This window comes from Enhydra lutris, unplaced genomic scaffold, assembly GCF_002288905.1.
Source record: "Enhydra lutris kenyoni isolate GAN:26980312 unplaced genomic scaffold, ASM228890v2 scaffoldscaffold68, whole genome shotgun sequence".
NCBI lineage: Eukaryota > Metazoa > Chordata > Mammalia > Carnivora > Mustelidae > Enhydra > Enhydra lutris.
Genome location: NW_019154152.1, coordinates 10,898,283 through 10,919,920, shown reverse-complemented (window position 1 = coordinate 10,919,920; position 21,638 = coordinate 10,898,283). Strand labels below are relative to the sequence as shown.

The 21,638-nt window shown below is 36.7% G+C and overlaps 1 protein-coding gene across 7 annotated transcripts in view; it reads right to left on the bottom strand.

Moving 5' to 3' along the window:
- Positions 1-21,638, bottom strand: part of LOC111159374 (nucleoporin 98) — a 124,643-nt gene that overhangs the window by 37,144 nt on the left and 65,861 nt on the right. For 6 of the 7 annotated variants that reach the window (XM_022521785.1, XM_022521782.1, XM_022521786.1 and 3 more), the window contains 7 exons: positions 20,448-20,635; positions 11,350-11,466; positions 9,441-9,739; positions 7,115-7,228; positions 6,152-6,290; positions 3,394-3,571; positions 2,334-2,498 (listed from right to left, as the gene is read on the bottom strand). In XM_022521785.1, coding sequence (XP_022377493.1) covers positions 2,334-2,498; positions 3,394-3,571; positions 6,152-6,290; positions 7,115-7,228; positions 9,441-9,739; positions 11,350-11,466; positions 20,448-20,635 — 1,200 coding nt within the window. Of the gene's footprint in view, positions 1-1,808; positions 2,499-3,393; positions 3,572-6,151; positions 6,291-7,114; positions 7,229-9,440; positions 9,740-11,349; positions 11,467-20,447; positions 20,636-21,638 lie in introns of those variants that run through there. The other variant, XM_022521788.1, reaches the window with a different exon arrangement.

The window sequence follows — 21,638 nt, the reverse complement described above, 5'->3', positions numbered from 1 at the left end:
CGCATATTTCAATCACCTGGGGGAAGGCATTTAAAATATAAATATGCCTGAGCCCCATGTTATATCTATGGAATTAAAGGTCACCAAAGTAGTGTTATAGTCACCTGAAAACTGGATCTCAGATCAGCATTTTGGAAATAATGTTCTAACACCAAAATGTTTCTGCAATTCCCTGATTGACCTGTGTGATGAAGGTGTTTCTGCCAACATTTTCTCTAACTTCAAAGGCATAGAAGAGATTACTATGTAAAGATTTAGTTACGTTAATGTTTCCTGGTTGCTTAGATTTACCTCTTAATCTTAAGAACAAACTACAAAGAGGGGAATGAGAGTATTACATAAAAGGCAATGGGATGAAGTGACCATTAAAAAAACATCAATCTTCCTAATACCTAAAAAACCCTCAATTCTCAACTCCAAGAACCTGAGATTGTGCGTAGGAAAAAAAAATGCTGTATTGGACTGAAGAACACTGTGTCCTGAAATCAAGCTCCTCAGGAAGCCAGGTGACAGTGTGAAGATAATCATCTTGACACCAGAATAAAAAGACTGCGCCCTCTGTTCCCAGTTCATTCAGATGGCACAAGGATTTTCCTCATGCCAAGTAAAATGTAGGTCTTTGGTGCTAGTAACTAAAACTACGCAACCACTAGCATTTTCTACCTCACTCAGGTCACTGGGGCAATATGAAGGAAGAATCCTTCATTACTGTTCTAATACATTAGTCTAAGATCTAAACAACTTACCCATTTCTCCCATTTCTGCTTTCCCCAGCCAAAGACCACCTGCTTTTTAAATCAAAGCAGATATCTGAAAAAGATCCCACTCACTATGTTCTTTTTGGCCATTTTGATCCTCACCACATCTCTTCTTCCTATAACCTGGTTCTTCTGAAATTTTCTGGTGCTCCTCAAATTTTTTTTTAAAGAGTTCTCACTTACTGAAGTGTTATCACAGAAATGTATGGTTATCCCTTACTGTTTGTATTCTAGAAACTAAACAGCCTAAAAAAATCACTGATTTTCAAGATACATTATGTAAATTTGCTGTCTATCCACAGATGAAGTTGTTCTTTCACAGCTGCATCTTAAGGATCTAACAATTTTATTAGCAGAAATGAAGGCTCCCTGACTCTTATCCTAAGAAATACATATAATGTAAGATCAAAAACACTCTAGAAAGAAAGGGATTACACAAAGTATATGATTAAAAAAAAAAAAAAAAAAAAGAACATGGAAAACCAAGTCCATTTATAGCATTTCTTTAGTTCAGAAGATATTTCTTAGGGGTTTTATGCTATAAAGATTATGAACATAGAAGTCAATGTATATCCCATTTCCCACCTTTATCATGCCCTCCCTCTCCTTGTACGCGCAAATATGAACATACATACACAACAATCTCCAGAAAATGCCTCCCAAGAAATTATTTAATAAATCATAAAAATTGCACATTTCAGCAGCCATAAGAATTGTAGCACAAAAATTCCAAAGGTCCTGCTTTTAGCAGCTGAGAGGTAGAGGATGCTTTACAAAGAAATTCTGTATTAAATTCTCTTCTTTGAGGGAGTATGGCAGCAAAGAAAAAAAATTTTTGTAACTTGATTGAATATAAACAACATCCAAAGGAAGTAAAACTCTTTATGAGTTGGAAAAGAAACTATCTGATATTTAAATTGCAAACCCCTCCCTACACGGACAAAAGTTTTATACTGGCTTAACAATACTGAAAGAGTATGACACAAGTAATTGCAATAAACAACACAGCCCCTCTCCCCCCCACACCAAATAATTGATTTATATTCTAAAACCTGATCTATTTTCAGAAATATTATATATTGTTAAAATACAAATATCAAGACGTTACCTGAAGTATAAGCAAACAAGTTGAGAAAAATGGAGTTAAAAAACCCCTGCAGAAAGCTAAATGAACTTTTAAAAAACCAGGGAGGTAAAGAACAAGATTAAACTAAACCGCACATCAGGTAGTCAAGGAAATTAAGATTTACTTTGTATCAACCCACACAAGCAAAATGCTATCTTAAGTTGATCACTGAGCAGAGAATTCAGCAAGTCCAAATGAAAGAGAGGGAGGTGTTTAAGAATGACACTCTGTAGAAGGAATGATCCAAACAGCATGAGAATTCTTTAAATCTCTCAATTTAAAAAAAGATGCCAGGACCACCTCATGCCCTCCCTTGTACTTGTCTCAACGTGATTGCCAATACGTTTGTACTCTTCAAAGTTCCAGGGGTCATAAACAGCTTTGTACTAGCTGAATGACTTCAACTTCTGTATCATGGATTCCATTCAAATTCACTGTCCTGTCTCTACCTGGGGTGGAGGTGCTGGCTTGCCATTAAGAGCCATCTGGAATGGGGTGGCCTGGCCTGCAGGAGGCAAAGGAGCAGTCTTCAACTTCTTTGTACTAGTTTTAGATGGCCGTTCCTCCTCTTCTTCATCAGAATCCTGAAGGCCATACTTAGAAAAATGAGAGACCTAAGGAAAAGGAGAATCCAACAAAATCAACTTTTTAAAAAAAGACTTTATTTTTAAGTAATCTCTACACTGAATGTGGGCCTCAAATTTACAACTCTGAGATCAACAGTTACATGCTCTACCACTGAGCCAGCCAGGCACCCCAGAATCCAACAAAATCAATTTTAACTCTTATATTCCTAACAGCTTCTAAAATACTTGCCCTTGAAATCATGCAGAATTAGCTTTAAAAAGAAAGAGTTATCAAAATATTTAAGGCAGAATGAAATGTCATCTATCACATGTAATTTATTGCTATCCCTAGATTTAGATGTTTAGTACATGTACTAGTTGCTTGTATACAACACCAACTTACTAATAAGGAAACCAAATCTGGAAGAGCCATTACTATTTTCACATCTATATACTGCTTAGCTGTTCACTACCGACTTATGTCAGGCCTTCAACAATTAAATAACGCAAGTGGCTTAGAAGAGAAAGAAACCATTAGGTTAAACTATCAAGGGAGGATGTTAATGTTTTCATCCCCTGAAATCTTTAAATGAATGACAACTGGGGAAGGGTTAATATCAAGAGATAAAAATTCTGTCTCATGCTTCTAATGATACCGCAGATTGAAAAAACACTCCTTACAAGTATATGTAAATGCTCATAGGATGAGGCAGAGGATGTGAATCATGAGCATAAAGTTTTTCATAGCTTCTTACTGTTCTGGGGTTTAACAAAGGTGTATAATCTGGGGCAAATCATGCATCTCTATACCTGTTCCCTAATTTGTAAAAAAATAAAGAATTTAAGAGAGGACTTCTTCTAAGTGACCTCTTCTAAGTGATTAGAGTGACATTTTGTCACTCTAATCACAGATTATAAGAACTAGGTTAAGTGACTATCATACCTTAAACACCCAAGAACCTGTTTCAGGACGATACTCTTTGAACTGAGCTCCCTGTTTCCTTGAAACTGCTTCCAATCTACCCTCATAGTTGATATCAGCAAGTCGATCTGGGCTCTTTATTAAACAACGAGATGTTTTATCTGTTGGCCAAACTCCATCCAGTGTAACTTCAGCCTTCCTGCAATGTACAACCACATAAAGTATAAACGTTCCATATTTAAGATCAGAAAGCCAAGTAATATCTATATAAACAGCAAATAAAGGTACCTGTGTTATTTTGGAATTACTCTGCAGATGTTTCATAAACTTGAGTCTTGCCTCCCAGGGTAGATAAGCTCAAAAAGAAGGAATTACCCATACCATCAACTGACTAGCTCAGTATCTGGTTCAAGGGTCAAACTTCATTCATTCTGAACTACCAGAGCACATCATCAATTATTTCCAATGAAATTTTAGTTAACACACTATACAGCCTTGACCACATTCAGCGCTAATGTCTGATAATAAGACCTAAGTCTTAGTGAAGGTCTTAAAGTGCTATTGTACTTAACAAAAACATTAGTAATAACAGCAACTGCCACTGATAAACAACAAGTGCTTGCAGAATGAGATTAACAGGAACACCATAAGATTAACCATTAAGTAATGAATGTGAAGGCGTCTTGATAGGGATTACATTAAATTTGTAGATAGCTTTAGGTAGTATGGACATTAAAGTCTTCCAATCCATGAACATGGGAAAAATTTCCATTTATTTGTCTTTCTTCACTTCTCCAGCTTTTGCCTATCTGGTTGAATTTATTCCTAAGTATTTTTTCTTTTTGATGCTATTGTAAATGGAATTTTTTTCTTAACTTCCCTTTCAGACTGCTCATTGTTAGCAGACAGAAAGTCAACCAATTTTTGTGTATTGATTTTATATCCTGCTACCTTGTTGAATTTGTAACTGTTTTTAGTGGAATCTTTGGGTTTTCTGCACAAGATCATTTCATTTCTGAAGAGAGATATTTTACTTATTCCTTTCTAATCTGGATGATGCCTTTTATTTCTTTTCCTTGCTTAATTGCTCTGACTAGGGCTTCTAGTATTATGTCGAATAAAACTGGCAAAGTGGGCATCCTTGTCTTGTTCCTGATCTTAGAGGAAAAGCTTTCATTCTTCCACCACTGAGTCTGACATTCTTTTGAAAATATGGCCCTATTAAGTTGAGGTAGTCTCCTTCCTTTTATTTTATTATTATTTTTTAAGTAATCTCTACACACAACGTGTGGCTTAGAACTTAAAACCACAAGATCAAGAGTCTTGCGCTCCACTGACTGAGCCAGCCAGGCCCCCTGAGGTAGTTTCCTTCTACCTCTAGAAAAGGTATTGTATTTTGGCAAATGCTTTTTCTACATCTGTTGAGATGATCTGTGATTTTCTTCTTTAATTCTACTAATGTCATGTATTACACTGATCACTTTTTGTATGTGAAACCATCCTTGTGTTCCTGGAATAAATACTACTTGGTCATGGTGTATAATCCTTTCAATGTACTACTGAAGTCTCTTTGGTAATACAGCTGGCCTCTGAACAACGCAGGGGTTAGGGGAACAACCATAGCGCAATTGAAAATCTGTGTATCTTGGACTCCCACAAAACTTAACTACTAATAGCCTACTGTTGAATGGAAGCCTTACTGATCACCTAAGTCAACTAACCCATATTGTTGTGTTACATGTATTGTATATTGTATTTGCAATAAAGTAAGCTAGAAGAAAGGAAAATGTTGAGAAAAGTCTAAGGAAAATACACCTAAGGTATTGTACTATAAAGAAATCCATGTATATGGACCACACAATTCAAATCTGTGTGGTTCAAGGGTCAAATGTATTTTGAAGATATTTACAACAGGGGCGCCTGGGTGGTTCACTAGGTTAAAGCCTCTGCCTTCGGCTCAGGTCGTGATCTCAGGGTCCTGGGATCAAGCCCCACATTGGGCTCTTTGCTCAGCAGGGAGCCTACTTCCCCCTCCCTCTCTGCCTGCTTCTCTGCCTACTTGTGATCTCTGTCTGTCAAATAAATAAATTAATTTAAAAAATAAAGATATTTACATCAGTATTCATCAAGGATATTGGTCTATACTTTTATTTTCTTGTAGTTTCTTTTTCTAGCTTTGGAATTAAGGTAATGCTTGCCTTATAGTTAGAAAGTATTCCTTCCTTTTCAGTTTTTTGAAAGAATTTGAGAACTGACATTAATTCTATAAATGTCTGGTAGAATTTACCACTGAAGTCATCTGGTCAAAGGCTTTTGGTTGGGGGAGGACTTTTTTTTTTTTTTAATTACTATTCAATTTCTTTACTATAGGGCTATTTTGAATTTCTTCATGATTCAATCTTGGTAGGTTGTGAACATAAATTACTTTAACTATGGCCCCCTCATCTATCCAAAGAGGTATCAGAAGCTAGTTTCCCAAATTAAAATATAGAGAAAGAATTAAAAATGGTTGCAGCAGACATAAGGAAAAAAAACTACTATTAAAATACATTTTTGGAGAATAAAAGTTGGACCTGATAATCTTAGGGAGAAGGAGTCAAAAAGTCCTAGTATAGCATTTACCACTTATACTTTCAAATTAGAGAAACAATCACATACTGTACAGTAAGTAAAACAAAACAAAACAAAACAAAAAACAAATTGCAGAAAAATGTATATAATGTGAAAAGAATTTTGTGAGTTAGTAGATTATTTTCTAAATATGTAAATAAATCCATACCTATTTAGCCCTTCACCCACAGGTGGTTTTTGGTTATCATCTAAGTAGACAATCACTTCTTTCCTTCGAATATGCACAATATCATCCAAATTTAGATTTGTCAAATTCACATCTCCCTCAAAATAGATTGAACCATAACCTATACAAGTAAAAGCAAATAGTTAAAAAGTCATTCTGTACAGAGGGCAAATAACCTATTTTATACTTCCACTGACTAAATACTTAAAAGAAAACCAACTTTAAACATTAATCAATATTTCATTTTTAAATTTTTTTAAAGATTTTATTTTTAAGTGATCTCTATACATTGAACATGGGACTTTGAACTCACAATCCCAAAATCAAGAGTCACATGTTCCACCAACTGAGCCAGCCAGGCTACCCCAAACATTAATCAAATCACCCAGTAATACCATCAATGGGTTATTTCATTCATAGTATATATCAGAAGATGACATCAAAACCAGTTATCTGGTTTAATATCTACATTTCTACTGCACTTATCCTCAAAACGGTTTTCTTAAATCTCTTCCCAGTACCTGTACTATTGCTACACAAACCCTCACTTAGTACCTAGCTTACAGAATAAGTTAAAATGCCAGAGAGCCCTCTCTAAAATACAATATAGCAAGATAAGATTTTCCCCCAAGAAAACTTTATCTGTATTAAATTATTAATATAAAACTGAATCTAAATATTATTCATCTATTACTCAATTTTCTTACTTAGTATTTTCTTGCTGATTATAGTATTTTCTTTAATTGCAGAAAACTACAACGAGCCAGTTACCAAAGAATGTTATATGGTTCTAGTCTTACTTTGTTAGTTGTCGATCAAAGTGTCTACTATGCAGGTCAAGGAAAAAAGGGAAAAAAATGCTATCAGGACCTTCCTTTACTTAATTACAAAAAAATTATGCAGATCCTTGGCTTAAATATTACAAACTCCTAAGCTCACACTCACCTTTACGACCAATAGTGAAGTCAGAGACAATACACTCTCCCTTTTCATTGGTTATTTTAGCAAGGTCATCCATAGATGGAATAGTATAGTAACCAACCTTAGTGAGAACAATGCCTATGACAAAAGAAACAGAAAATATAGTATTAATTGTAATTGTCCTTATGTAGAGAAATTTTCATAATATTTTACTTTTTCCTTTTTAAAAAGAGTAATTTTTTTTTAAGATTTTATTTATTTATTTATTTGACAAAGAGAGAGAGAGCAAGAGAGGGAACCCAAGCAAGGGGATTGTGTGAAGGGAGAAGCAGGCTTCCTCCTGAGCAGGGAGCCTGATGTGGGGCTCAATCCCAGGACCCTGGGATCATGGTCTGAGCCAACCGCAGACACTTAATGGCTGAGCAACCCAGGCGCCCCTTAAAAAAAACTAATTCTTAAAATAATCTGAAATAATCCATAACTAAATTATTAAATAAAGAGAAAATATATAGGACTAAAGCATTTTTCCAAACTATTTCTTCTTAAGATTTTATTTATTTATTTGAAGAGAGAGCACATGAGCAAGGTGGAAGGGGGAAGAGAGAGAGAGAGCAGATGACTCCCTCCTGAGCAGGGAGCCAGACATGGGGCCTGATCCCAGGACCGTGAGATCATGCCCCTAGCCAAAGGAAGACGCTTAACCAAATGAGCCATCCAAGGGCCCACCAAACTGGTTTTCTGAGAAACACTATTCCTAGGAGAAACTGTGCTTTTTAGAAAAAGGTTCCTAGTCAAACTAAGTTTGGGAACCATGAACATGATAGTAAGTTACAGGCTCTGAGAATTTACAAAATAATTAAGTCTAACAAACAAGTCTTAATCTAGTGTTTTCCATACTTACTTAATCACAGAACCTTTTCATACGGTACCCATTAACATACTGCACTATGAAAGGCATTCCATAAAATGAGTTCTGAGAAAGGCTTACTTAATCCATTTTTCTTCTATTCTATAAAAAAACCCAACATAGAAAAAACCTGCCTTGATTCAGTCGTAGAGGCAGAACTACAACTCTAAACTCAATACTTTTTTAAAAAAGATTTATTTGAGAGAGCGAGCGAGCGCGTGCGCGTACACATGTGCGCGTACACATGTCTGCGAGGTGGGGTGGTGGGGGCAAAGGTGGAGACAAAATCCCAAGCAGGGGAGCCTAGGTGGCTCAGTTGGTTGGGCCCCTGCCTTCGGCTCAGGTCATGATCCCAGAGTCCTGGGATCGAGTCCCACATCGGGCTCCCAGCTCCACGGGGTGGCTGCTTCTCCCTCTGACCTTCTCCCTTCTCATGCTCTCTCTCTCTCTCTCTCAGATGAATACATAAAATCTTAAAAAAAAAAAAATCCCAAGCAGACTCCCTGCTGAGTGCAGAGCCTGACACAGGGCTCCATCCCATGACCCTGAGATCATGACCAGATTCAAAATCAGAAGTTGGACACTTAACCGAGTAAGTTATCCAGGTGCCCCAGGAAGGGAATTTTAAATTGGAAGGTGACAAAGTCAGTGAGAAAAATAAGAATAAAAAAATCTAGAGTGGGCATTTGAAAAACAGATGTAGTATCAGAATAATTTCATGTAGATACACACAAATATATACTTGGATTCTTAATGTGAAAATATATACTTGTTTCCTCAGGGCACCAAGTGACCAGAAAATATATATGAAGGCAAGAATATAATCAGATACAGAAAAATTTCACAGACACTTAAAGAGTAACTGTAAAACAATCTGAATGTTCACCAACAGAGAATAGTTAAACCAAGTGTGGCATATATATAATAACTGAGTATCACTCAGCAATAAAAAAGAATGAACTGTTGATATATCATGGATGAAATAAAAAATAAAGAGCTAAAAAGAGTACAGAGAGTATGATTCCAGAGGAGAAGCCTGCTTCTCCTCTCCCTGCTGCTCTGCCTACTTGTGCTCTCTCCCTCTTTTGCTGTCAAATGAATAAATAGTATCTTTAAAAAAAACCTAGTAAACAATCTATCTGAGTTTATAAACCTAGGGAATGTATAAGGACAGTCTCTTTGGCTATAAAATTTGGGATCTCTAAACTATACCAGGATAATTAATGACATGCATTTTAATTACTCCAAAGGTAAAAGAAGTATGTGAATTAAGAACCAAACAAAACTAAGTGAAAGTGTTTAAATGTCAACATCTATAAAATGTAATAAAAACATTTAATTAAAAGTTCAGGTAGCTGACTTCCACTGAATTGAAAACCTGAGAGAAGTAAGAGGTCTCAAATGACTGGTAAAAGATTACCCATGCAGCAATCTGAATCTGACCTGCCGGATGCATATGGTAAGTATTATTTTCTATTTCTTCTCGGTCATCCTGCAGTGACTCCTCATGAAAAGAGGTCTCTTCACTGCTTCCTTCCAGCCCATTTCGCAAGGCAGCACGCATGTTTAATGCAACAATGGTATCATCCACACTGCTACTACTGTTGTGTTTATTTCCAGCAGTCTCTGGCGTTTGAGGAATGGGTTTGGCAATAGGATTAGTATAAAAACGTGACACAAGAGAATCATCATCTCCATCCTGCTGATGGTTCTCATCAACAGGTTTGCTCAGGAAACTGAATCTGAAAAGAAGAAACAAATGATATCTAAAGGGCTACCTTTATAACAATGATAATAGCCAACCGTCACTGAAACTTTACTGAGTAATTCTACATATTAAAAAGTTATTTAGACTGACAGAGAAAAATAAAATAACTTGCCCAAACTCAAAAAACTTTGAGAGCTAGAATTGGGATTTTAACACAGGAAATATGGCTGCAAATTACATCATCTATTTTCATGATCAGATTACAACTGAGCTATTTTCATGAATGAATAAACCTGAGCATCCCAATTTTTTAAAATAGATTTTTATTTATTTATTTGACTGACAGAGATCATAAGTAGGCAGAGAGGCAGGCAGAGAGAGAGGAGGAAGCAGGATCCCCGCTGAGCAGAGAGCCCGATGCGGGGCTTGATCCCAGGACCCTGAGACCATGACCCGAGCTGAAGGCAGAGGCTTATTAACCCACTGAGCCACCCTGGCACCTCTGAGCATCCCAATTTTTAGTCAAAAAAAAAAAAAAAAAAAAAAAAAAAAAAAAAGAAAAAAAGAAAAAGAGTGGTGCCTCCGTGGCTCAGTCAGTTAAGCGTCTGCCTTTGGATCAGGTGACGATCCCAGGGTCTTGGGATCAAGCCCCGTGTTGGGCTCCCTGCTCAGTGGTGAGTCTGCTTCTCCTTCTCTCTCTGCCTGCTGCTCTGCCTACTTGTGCTCTTTCTCTATCAAATAAATAAATAAAATCTTTAAAAAAAAAGAAAAAAGAAAAAGGCACTCTTCTACATAAGGTCAAAGAAGAGCAGTGAATTTCAAACAAGAAACTAAAAAGTTTAGATTTTTAATCTAAGCAAAGTATTAGAAAATGCTTCATTAATGAAAAATCAAATGAGAATTTTATCCAAAGAAAAAGAAACAAACAAAAAAAACAGGAGTACAAGGATGTGTATACAATTTTTCACTGAAACATTGTTTTGAATACAAAGAATACCAAAATAATCTAAATTGTCCTCCAATGGGGAACTAATTATCAAATATTCACAAAGATGGCTATCAGAGTCATTTAAAAAGTGGAGGCAGATACATTCATATTGATACAGAAAGACATTTATAATAAAATAAGTGGAAATAAGCAGGCTATAAAATATTGTATCATTCATGCCTAGTCTCTACAATGTATCTACATAAATAAATTTCTAAACTGTAAGAATATATATCAAACTATTAAGGATTATTGTGTATATTTCTACTTCCTCCTTTATACACTTATATACTTATTTTTATTTTTTTGGTGTGGTTACAATGACTATGTGTCATTACCACAAATAAGACATCCCTTATTTTAAGGTTGGGGGGGGTCAGGGGTGTCAAATGTATGAGAACCCTGTCCAAAATGACACATGAATATCAAAATAATTACATAAATTGAATCAGAAGATCTCCTATCATTTTAAGATCTAAAGTACCCAAAAAGCACAAACATGACTTAATTTCCAGGTGCTCATATGCTATAATAATATGCCACATTCACCAATCTTCATAAATTTTCCTAGAATGAATAAATTCCAAGCTCAGAATCTCTTCAAAATGAGAACAAGGTGCTCTACTAGAAATAACCCAAAACAAAATTCGGTTTACCTCTCCCCATTTTCTGGATAATCAGATGGTGAAGCTAGATCTTCCGAGTCACGATTAACAGGTGAGAAGAGATTGCTATTGTTAAGGTTTTTCAAAACCAACTTCTTAATGCTCTTCCTATAAAGAGACCAAAAGAAAAAAAAAAAAAACAACTCAGGCACACATAATTACATAACTAACATTATCTTAAAAACTAGTCAAAAAGAGCATTCTTGTTCAGCTCTTACATATCTAAAAATGACCTAACAAGTTTAATTCACAATGTTTAATACATAACCAGAATATAAGATCTCAAATATATTACATTCTGGTGTTTGAAAGAATAAGTGAAGCACTTAAAACAAAGTGGGAAATCTCCTTGAAAACAGTCCTCCTTCTCTGAATCCTCAGCATTCTACCCACTTAGTTAACCCATCATACTGTATCTTATATTTCAATTACTTCTCTAAATATCTTCTCTTTAAACATTTTCTTCCTTTCTTGAAAGTCAGGATTCATGACTGTCTCCTCACAGAACTTGGAGTGCTGCCTTGAAGACAACAGGAAAGAGACATTTGCTGATTGAGTAAGATTCCTTTTTAAGGATGACAAGAAACAGGAGCAAAAAAACCCTGACATCCAGTGATGCAAATAGTCACAAATATCTTCAAACTTCACAGGTATGTATAGCAGGTTTACTTAAGGCAAGAACCTCTATCTTATATATGCTTAAAATAGAAGAACCATAGAGAGGTTCTTATCTTATTCAATCTCCACTTAAAAACTCCTTGGATTAATTAATGTGGTCTATTCCCTCTTTAAAAAAACAAACTACAGGGGCACCTGGGTGGCAAAGTCAGTTAAGGGTTTGCCTTCAGCTCAGGTCATGATCCCAGGGTCCTGGGATCCAGTCCTGCATCCAGTTTCTTGCTTAGCAGGGAGCCTGCTTCTCCCTGTCTCTCCGCCCCTTCCCCCAGCTCATGCTCTCTCTCTCTCTGTCAAAAAAAATAAACAAAACCTAAAAAGAAAAAGAAACCTCTGGAAGTCAGTATTATCATCTTTGAGCTCTAATTATTGGCATAAACAATTTTAAAAATGTAATAACATAAAATAATTTTTAAAAAGACACAAAAGGGGACAAGGTATTTCTTCAAAGAAGATAAATGACCAATATGCAAATGGTAAGATATTCAACATTATTAGTCATAAAGGAAATGTAAATTATAAGCATGAAATACCACTTCACACCCACTAGGATGGCTATTATAAACAAAACAGAAAATACTAAGTGCTGACAAGAAAATGGAGAACATGGAAACATGCACTACTCTTGGGAATGCAAAATAGTGGAGCTGTTATAGAGAACAGTTGAGAACTCCCCAAAAGGTTAAATACAGAATTAACGTATGATCAAACAATTCCAATTCTAGATACATACTCAAAATAATTGAAAACAGGCAAACAGATACTTGTATACCAAGGTTCATAATAGCACTATTCACATAGCTAAAAGGTGAAAATAACCCAAATGTCCAACAACAGATGAATGGACAAACCAAATGTAGTTTTGGTTTGTCCAAACAATGGAATATTATTCTGTCTTAAAAAGAAATGAAGTTTTGGGGCACCTGGGTGGCTCAGTGGGTTAGGCCTCTGCCTTCAGCTCAGGTCATGATCTCAGAGTCCTGGGATCGAGTCCTGCATCGGGCTCTCTGTTCAGCAGGGAGCCTGCTTCCCTCTCTCTCTGCCTGCCTCTCTGCCTACTTGTGACCTCTCTCTCTGTCAAATAAATAAATGGAAATAAAATCTTTAAAAAAAAAAAAAAAAAGGAAAAAAAATGAAGTTTTGTTTCTGGGTTTTTTTTTTTTAGCACTTCATTTATTTATTTGACAAGAAATGTGTTCATTTTTTATGATACAGAATTTAAGGAAATAAACTAACCAAAATATACAAACTAACAAAAAAAGGGAAAAAATCAGTATGAATATAGAAGATGTAAACGATTAGCAAGTTTGGTCTAATTCAAGAGCACCATACCCAACAACTATAAAACACATATTCTTTTCAAGTGCACATGGATTATTTATGACAAGTAGCCATATATTGGAGCATTAAAGCAAGCCACAAATTCCAAAGACTCAAAATCACCTGGAACACCTTTTTTGCACATAAACTAGAACTCATTTACAAAATGATCACTTAAAAATCTCTGTGTTAGGAATTTACACTCTTCCATAACCCAAGGCTCAATGTCCCCAGCCATGAAAAAAATAAAAAAGAATTTTATTAGCATATATAATCATTATCTGAATGGTAAGAATACTCCATGTCAAAACTTAGGGAATACAAATACAGCTGAACTGAAGGAAAATTTTTATCTTTATTAAAAAAAAAATTTTTTTTTAAAGATTTATTTATTTGACAGAGAGAGACACAGCAAGAGGGGGAACAGAAACAGGAGGAGCAGGAGAGGGAGAAGCAGGCTTCCCACAGAGCAGGGAGCCCGATGTGGGGCTTGATCCCAGAACTCTGGGATCATGACCGGAGCTAGCTGAAGGCAGATGCTTAATGACTGAGCCACCCAGGAGCCCCGAAAATTTATATCTTCAAATGCATATATTTGGAAAGAAGGAAAGCTGAAAGCTGAAAGCTGAAAATCAAAGAACTACACATCCACTTAGAAAAAGGACAGAAAATTAAACACCCAAAAAAGGGGAGTGGGAAAGGCAGGCACTAAAGATATAAAAAATGAAATTAAATGGAAAACAAACAAACAAACAAAAAAAAACCCTTGTCAGAAACAAAAATGGGAATAACTCCAATGAGTCTACTGAAATGAAAAAGACAGTAAGGGTACTTTTTAACAACTTTATTCCAATAAATTCAAAATTCTGGTTAGTTCAACAATGTAAGAATAATACTTGCCAAAAGTTAACACAAAAAATAAAAAGTTTAAGGGGTGCCTGGGTGGCTCATTGGGTTGAAGCCTCTGCCTTTGGCTCAGGTCATGATCCCAGGGTCCTGGGATTGAGCCCCGCATAGGGCTCTCTGCTCAGCGGGGAGCCTGCTTCCCCCTTCCCTCTCTGCCTGCTTCTGCCTACTTGTGATCTCTGTCAAATAAAATCTTTAAAAAGGATAAAAAATAAATAAATAAGTTTAATAGCCCTATAACTTTTAGTAAATTAATAATTAAGAAAAAATCAAAACCAAGAACAAGCCTTACTACAAATATGACTTCAGAACCACATATCTTTACTGGTACCCTACATTTATTGAAAAAACAAACAAACAAACAAACAAAAAAACCCCCCAAAAAACAAAAAAGGTCTATCTTACATGAATTCTTCCAGAAAATAGAGAAAATACTCCCCAATTTATTTATAAGGTCAGCATAAATTTTATACCAAAACCAGGTAAGAAAGAACAGTTAGGTCAATCTAAGTGATGAACACAATGGCCAAAAATCCTGGACAAAAGTTTGCAGTGAATCCTAACAAGTAAGTTACCAAACACTATCAGAGCCTGTGTGGAAAGAACTTAGGAGCAACTTAAAAGGGCCTCCACCAGCCAGAGATGGGAGGGACAACTTGGCAGTCATAAAAAACAGTGGCTCCAATGGACGTAAGCACCGGAACAAGGGTTGGGGGTCAAATAAATAAACAAAATCTTTTTTTTTTTTTTTTAAGATTTTATTTATTTATTTGACAGAGATCACAAGTAGGCAGAGAGGCAGGCAGGGGGAGGAAGCAGGCTCCCTGCTAGCAGAGAGCCCAATGACGGGCTCAATCCCAGGACCCTGGGATCATGACCTGAGCTGAAGGTAGAGGCTTTAACCCACTGAGCCACCCAGGTGCCCCAATAAATAAAATCTTTAAAAACAAAACAAAACAAAAACCACAGGCATATTTAAAACAAGAAACATAGTAAAATATTCCCTTTGCCTTACAGTCCTTCATTTATTTAAAGATTTTATTTATTTATTTGAGAGAGAGAGAGAGAGTAAGCATGAGAGGGGAGTGGTCAGAGGGAGAAGCAGACTCCCCGCCGAGCAGGGAGCCCTATGTGGGACTGGATCCTGGGACTCCAGGATCATGACCTGACATGAAGGCAGTTATTTAACCAAATGACACCCAGGCACCCCTATTTATTTATTTTTAAAGTAGTCTCTGTGCTCAATGTAGGGCTTGAACTCACAACCCAGAGATCCAAAGTCACATGCTTGACCGACTGAGCCAGCCAGGTGCCCCTCCCGCTTCAGTTTAAAAAACACATCCTCAGAATAGCTTTTCTTCATCATTCTCCCTATTAGTCTCCCCTACAGTAGCAATCTCTACTACTCCTTTCTGTCACTTGTCTCACTTGTGATTACTGTCACCATCTCTCTCCTCTCACAGACTGTGAATTCAGCGATGGAGGAATGTGTCTCGTTCGTAGCTGCATTCCCAATACCTACCACACTTGGCACTTAGTAGTTACTTGATACATGTTTGTTGAATGAAGGAATGAACAGATGAATTAAAGAATATTTTCCAAATTTACCATTCAGAATAAGTAATTGGCTTGCTCTATAGTAACTTTGACTAGTATGAAAAGGTAAAAGACATGACAGCAATGAAGTTCTCACACTATCAATCTACCATATTCATCTTTCAGAGCAAACATAGTAATGTTCTAGAGGTGGCCATACTTATAAAGTCCTTCATGAATCCTTTACCCTCTGTGGTATTATATGGCAACTGTTTACAGAGTTACACAGTGATAGCCCAAGGCTTGGTTAGAAAGTGAACAGGGGCATATGCCATTTCCTTTAGACAGATAAATACAGTTAAGAGTAAATTTTAGATTCTAACAACTCAGTCATGGAAATGTGACAGCATAAACTGAAAAGACCTTTACAATCTCTATCTCCTCTTATCCCTTGGCTTAGATGATCCCCATCTCTTATAGGGAGGGAGCCCCTCACTCCTATAACTGGGATTCTATACTCTTATTTAGCTCCTTTTATGCCTCCTAAGATGCATTTTTTTCCTTTTCTTTTTTTCACAAGATTTATTTTTAAGTAATCTCTGCACCCAGTGTGGGGCAAACATACCTATGTATGTAGAGCTTATGTTCATGAGGGAAAAACAGACCAAAAATACAAATATAAAAAAAAAATTATATATGAGAAGGTATGAGAAAAAAAGAAAAGAAAGACGATTAGAATGTGAGGAATACTGACAAAAGAAAAGATGGATACAATTTTAAACAGACTGGTCAGAGTAGTCTTTGTTGAGAGGATATGTGAGCAAACAAATATATATGTAAACATATAGAGTTAACTATATGCATTTATGCGGAGAAGTGTTTCAAGGCAAAGCGAACAAGTATGACAAAGACTGAAAGGCAATAGCATGCCTTTCCTATCCTAACAGTGGCAAAGAAGCACTAAAATTAGAGTGGATAAACAACAGAGAGAATAGTAGATGTCTTCAAAGAGGTAATGGAAGATCAGATCTTACAGCACCTTACATTCCACTGTAAGGAATTTGGCTTTTACTGAGTAAAATATGAACTACCACAGGGTTTTGGACAAAAGAGTGACACCATATGACTTATAATTCACAAACAGATCACTGTACTAGCTATATTTGGGAAAGAGTGCAAAGGGGTAAGGGTAAAGCTGGAAAGATCAGGAGAATATTTTAATTCAGTCAAGAGATGATGAAGGCTTTGAGGTGCACCTGGCTAGCTCAACTGATGGTGGAGCATGAAACTCTTGATCTCAAGGTTGTGAGTTCAATCTCTATGTTGGGTATAGAGATTAATTAAAAGTAAATCTTGGGGGACGCCTGGGTGGCTCAGTTGGTTAAGCAGCTGCCTTCAGCTCAGGTCATGATCCCGGCGTCCTGGGATTGAGTCCCACATCGGGCTCCTTGCTCATCAGGGAGCCTGCTTCTCCCTCTGCCTCTGCCTGCCATTCTGTCTGCCTGTGCTTGCTCTCTCTCCCTCTCTCTCTCTGACAAATAAATAAATAAAATCTTCAAAAAAAAAAAAAAAAAAAGACAATATTTAGGGGCGCCTGGGTGGCTCAGTGGGTTGAACCGCTGCCTTCGGCTCGGGTCGTGATCTCAGGGTCCTGGGATCGAGTCCCGCGTCGGGCTCTCTGCTTGGCAGGGAGCCTGCTTCCCTTCCTCTCTCTGCCTGCCTCTCTGTCTGCTTGTGGTCTCTCTCTGTCAAATAAATAAATAAAATCTTTAAAAAAAAAAAAAAGTAAATCTTGGGGAAAAAAAGAAAAAGAAAAGAGATGATGATGGCTTGAATCAGGGTAGTTAGTAGCAGTGAAAGTGGTAAATTGGTCAGATACCAGGTAATTTTTGAAGGTTCAATAAAGAAGATTTGCTGATGCTTCAGATGTGGGATATATGAAAGAAGTCAAGGATGATTCCAAAGTTTTTGGCCTGAACAATGAGAATGATTGAAACACAGTTATCTGAGATAAGGAAGACTATGGAGAGAACAGGTTTGGAGTAGAAGATGAGGAGTTCAGTGTTGGCCATGTTAATTTTGAAATAAATGTCTTTTAGACACCCAAGTGGAGATGCTGGGTAGGGCTGGATATAAAAATCTGGAGTATGGGAGAGAAGTCTCGGGTGGAGACGAAAGGTTAGAAATCATCAGACTATATATGACATATAAAGCTATGAAACTAAATTAAATCACTCTGGGAGACAATAAAGAAAATGTGATCAAAACTAAGCTCAGTGGGCGCCTAGGTGGCTCAGTGGGTTAAAGCCTCTGCCTTCAGCTCAGGTCATGATCCCAGGGTCCTGGGATCGAGCCCCACATCAGGCTCTCTGCTCAGAGGGGAGCCTGCTTTCCATTCTCTCTCTGTCTGCCTCTCTGCCTACTTATGATCTGTCAAATAAATAAATAAAATCTTTTAAAAAATTAAAAACAAAAAAAACAAAAAAAAACCCTAAGCTCAGGGTCAGGGTGCCTGGGTGGCTCAGTCAATGATCCCGGGGTCCTGGGACTGAGCCCTGCATCAGGTGGGCTCCCTGCTCGGCGCGAAGCCTGCTTCTCCCTCTCCAACTCCCCCTGCTGTGTTCCCTTTCTCACTGTGTCTGTCAAATAAATAAATAAAATCTTAAAACAAAACAAAAAACCCCAAAAACTAAGCTCAGGGGCATTCCAATTTTAAAAGGCTGAGAAGAGGAACCAGGAAATAGAAGGAACCACCAATACAATAGGAAGAAAACTAGAAAAGTATCAGGTTCCCGCAAGCCAATTAAAGAATCAAGGAAGGAGAGATGAACGCTCTACAGTTCTGATCCATTAAGCAAAGACCGTTGAGAGGAAGAACAAAAATGGAAGCCAGGAAGGGGATACAAGTGGTATTATTACCAAAATGCGTATCTTCCCACCCTAATCCTTTCCATGTCAAAGAAATTACTAAATATTGGGACATAAACATGAATAATACACTGTCCCTGTCTTCAAAATAATCCAATTATGTGCTAAGAAATGTATAAAATCAGACTTTTCCATTTTTTCGGAAGCAGCGCCCACTAAATATAAATGTGTATGTACATACATATATATAAATATATACATGTATGTGTATACATATATATGTATACATGTATATGTGTGCACACACACATATATGTATGTATGTATATATACATATACATACGTGTGTGTGTGTGTGTGTATATATATATATATATATATATATATACACGATTTTATTTTTTATTTGAAAGAGAGAATGAGCATAAGTGGGAGGGATAGGAAAACAGGCTACGGACAGAATGTGATGTAGAGCTCGATCCCATGACTATGCAATCATGACCTGAGCCAAAACCAAGAGTCAGCTGCTTAAATGACTGAGCCACCTAGGTGTCTCCCACTATGTTTTTAAGGAAATAACAGAGTCATAATTTTTAACTTAGTAACATCGATAAATAAGAGCTGCAAATGATGAATTCCCATTTTTTCTCCGCTACTTACAAAAACAAAACCGTACTTTTCTGATTAGAAAATACCTGCTGTTAAAAGGCCTGTGTGTTTATATGTCTCGCTATGTATCTACAAAAATAACCCAGAAATGAAACTCTGATGCTCTGAAACTGCATCTCCAAATGTTAACCACTGTTAACAGTTTGGCACATATTTTTTTTCATTTTTTTCCCTGCATACATATCAACACTCTAGGAGATATTTGCTCTAATGCATAATTTAAATGTAATTTAAATATTTACCAGCAACTCTTCTACATACTTTATGTACTTTTTCCTATGTAATAATTATTGGTTCAATATCTGTATGTATGGGAGTATAAAAATATGTAGATATGGGGGCACCTGGGTGGCTCAGTGGGTTAAGCCTCTGCCTTTGACTCAGGTCATAATCTCAGAGTCCTGGGATCGAGCCCCACATAGGCTCTCTACTCAGCAGGGAGCCTGCTCCCCCCCCACCTCTCTCTCTCTGCCTGCCTACTTGTGATCTCTCTCTCTCAGTCAAATAAATAAATAAAATCTTAAAAAATTTTTAAAAATGTAGATATATTCCTTTTAATTGGTTTGGCCAATATAAGTTTTAAGAAAAAAGTGTCTTCTGCTTAAAACAAAATTATGTGAAGACCAAAATCTCAAAATAAAACAAAAAACCTGCATATGTAAAACTAGAAGTATATTAATAAAAATATTTTTATGTTAACGATGGTCATCCCTGAGAATGATTATGCCACTTTTATTATTTGTGATATTCTCTATTTTTCAAATTAAAAACAGGGGCGCCCGAGTGGCTCAGCTGGTTAAATGTCTGACTCTTGATTTTGCCTCAGGTCATGATCTCATGGGTCATGGGACAGAGCCCCAGGTCAAGTCACCCCCCCCACCCCCAGGGTTTGGGCTCTGTGCTAAGTGGAGCTTGCTTGAAGACTTTCTCCCCCTGCCCCTTCCCCTACTTGAGCGTGCCCATGCTCTTTCTCTCTCTAACATAAACAGATAAATCTTTAAACAAACAAAACCCTAAACTTTTAACATTTGTACTGCCTTCAGGAAAATAATTATATATCTTATACTTAGTTTAAATTAATATTTACATTTAATTTATGTTGAAAATAAACTCACTTGGGCATGAATGCTCCATTGGCTAAGGATGGCTCATCGTCATCTAACCCATCAAAGAGATGTGACTTGGCTGTGCCTGTTGTTTGTAAAGCCTTTGGTCGAACTCTGGTGGCAGGGCGGGGTGTTAGTTTATAATGAGTAGGTGTAGTGAGAGCCTTCTGGGCTGCTGGATTTGTTGGTTTCAATCTCTGAAAAACAAAAGCAAGTAAAGCTCCAGTTTAACTTAAATGTATTATTTGGCCTTAAAAATTCTTAGAACAGAGTTCAAATATCTCTGCCATTGACCCAGCTAGATACCTCTGTTTATTTTTCAACTAAACCAAAAATCTTAAGCTTCAAAGTAAAAGGACATGCACCCATGAATTAATATTCAATTTCTGTGCAATCCAAATAACTCTGGGGAAAAAAAATTAGTATTAGCTCACATTTATTCAAGCATTTAGTAAACGCTGATATTTGCCATGAGTCAAAAACTAAGTACTGGCAATAAAAATAATGAAATAATTTTCCCTGATTTCTGAGGAAATTACAAGTTTGTAGAAGAGACACATAACTAAAACAAGACTTCAGGATGATTTTGATGGCACCTTTATTATGTTTTTACAACATCTGCAGGATGTTATATATTTGTTTTTCTTAACATTATACATGGGATTATATAACCACTTGAAACAACAATGTCTAACATAATAAAACCTTGTCACAGTTTATGTTTCTCTTTACAGTACAGACTGTTTACACTTCAGCAACAATGAATCTTCCTAGATCTTTTTTGTGATCTCTCACAATTGTGTGCCCCTGCTTGGGATGTCTTGACCTACATCTACCAACTTCTCCATATATACTCAAAAAAAGTTAAATGTTACCTCTTTTGCAAAGCCTTATCAAACTCACCCAAAAATCTACACTCTCCCTTAACATGATATTCACCACTATAACATATTCTATTGAGCGGAGTTTAGTATATCTACTAAGTTGTGCAAGAATCACCACTAAGTCCAGAACATTCCCCTCACTCCAACAAGAAATGCTGTGCCTCCCAATTCCACCCCTTACCCTAGGCAAACATGAATCCCCTTTGTCTCAATAAATTTGCCTAGTCTAGGCATTTTATATAAATGGAATCATGTGGCCTCTTGTGTCGGGTTTCTTTCACATAGCATAATGTTTTCAAGGTTCATCCATGATATA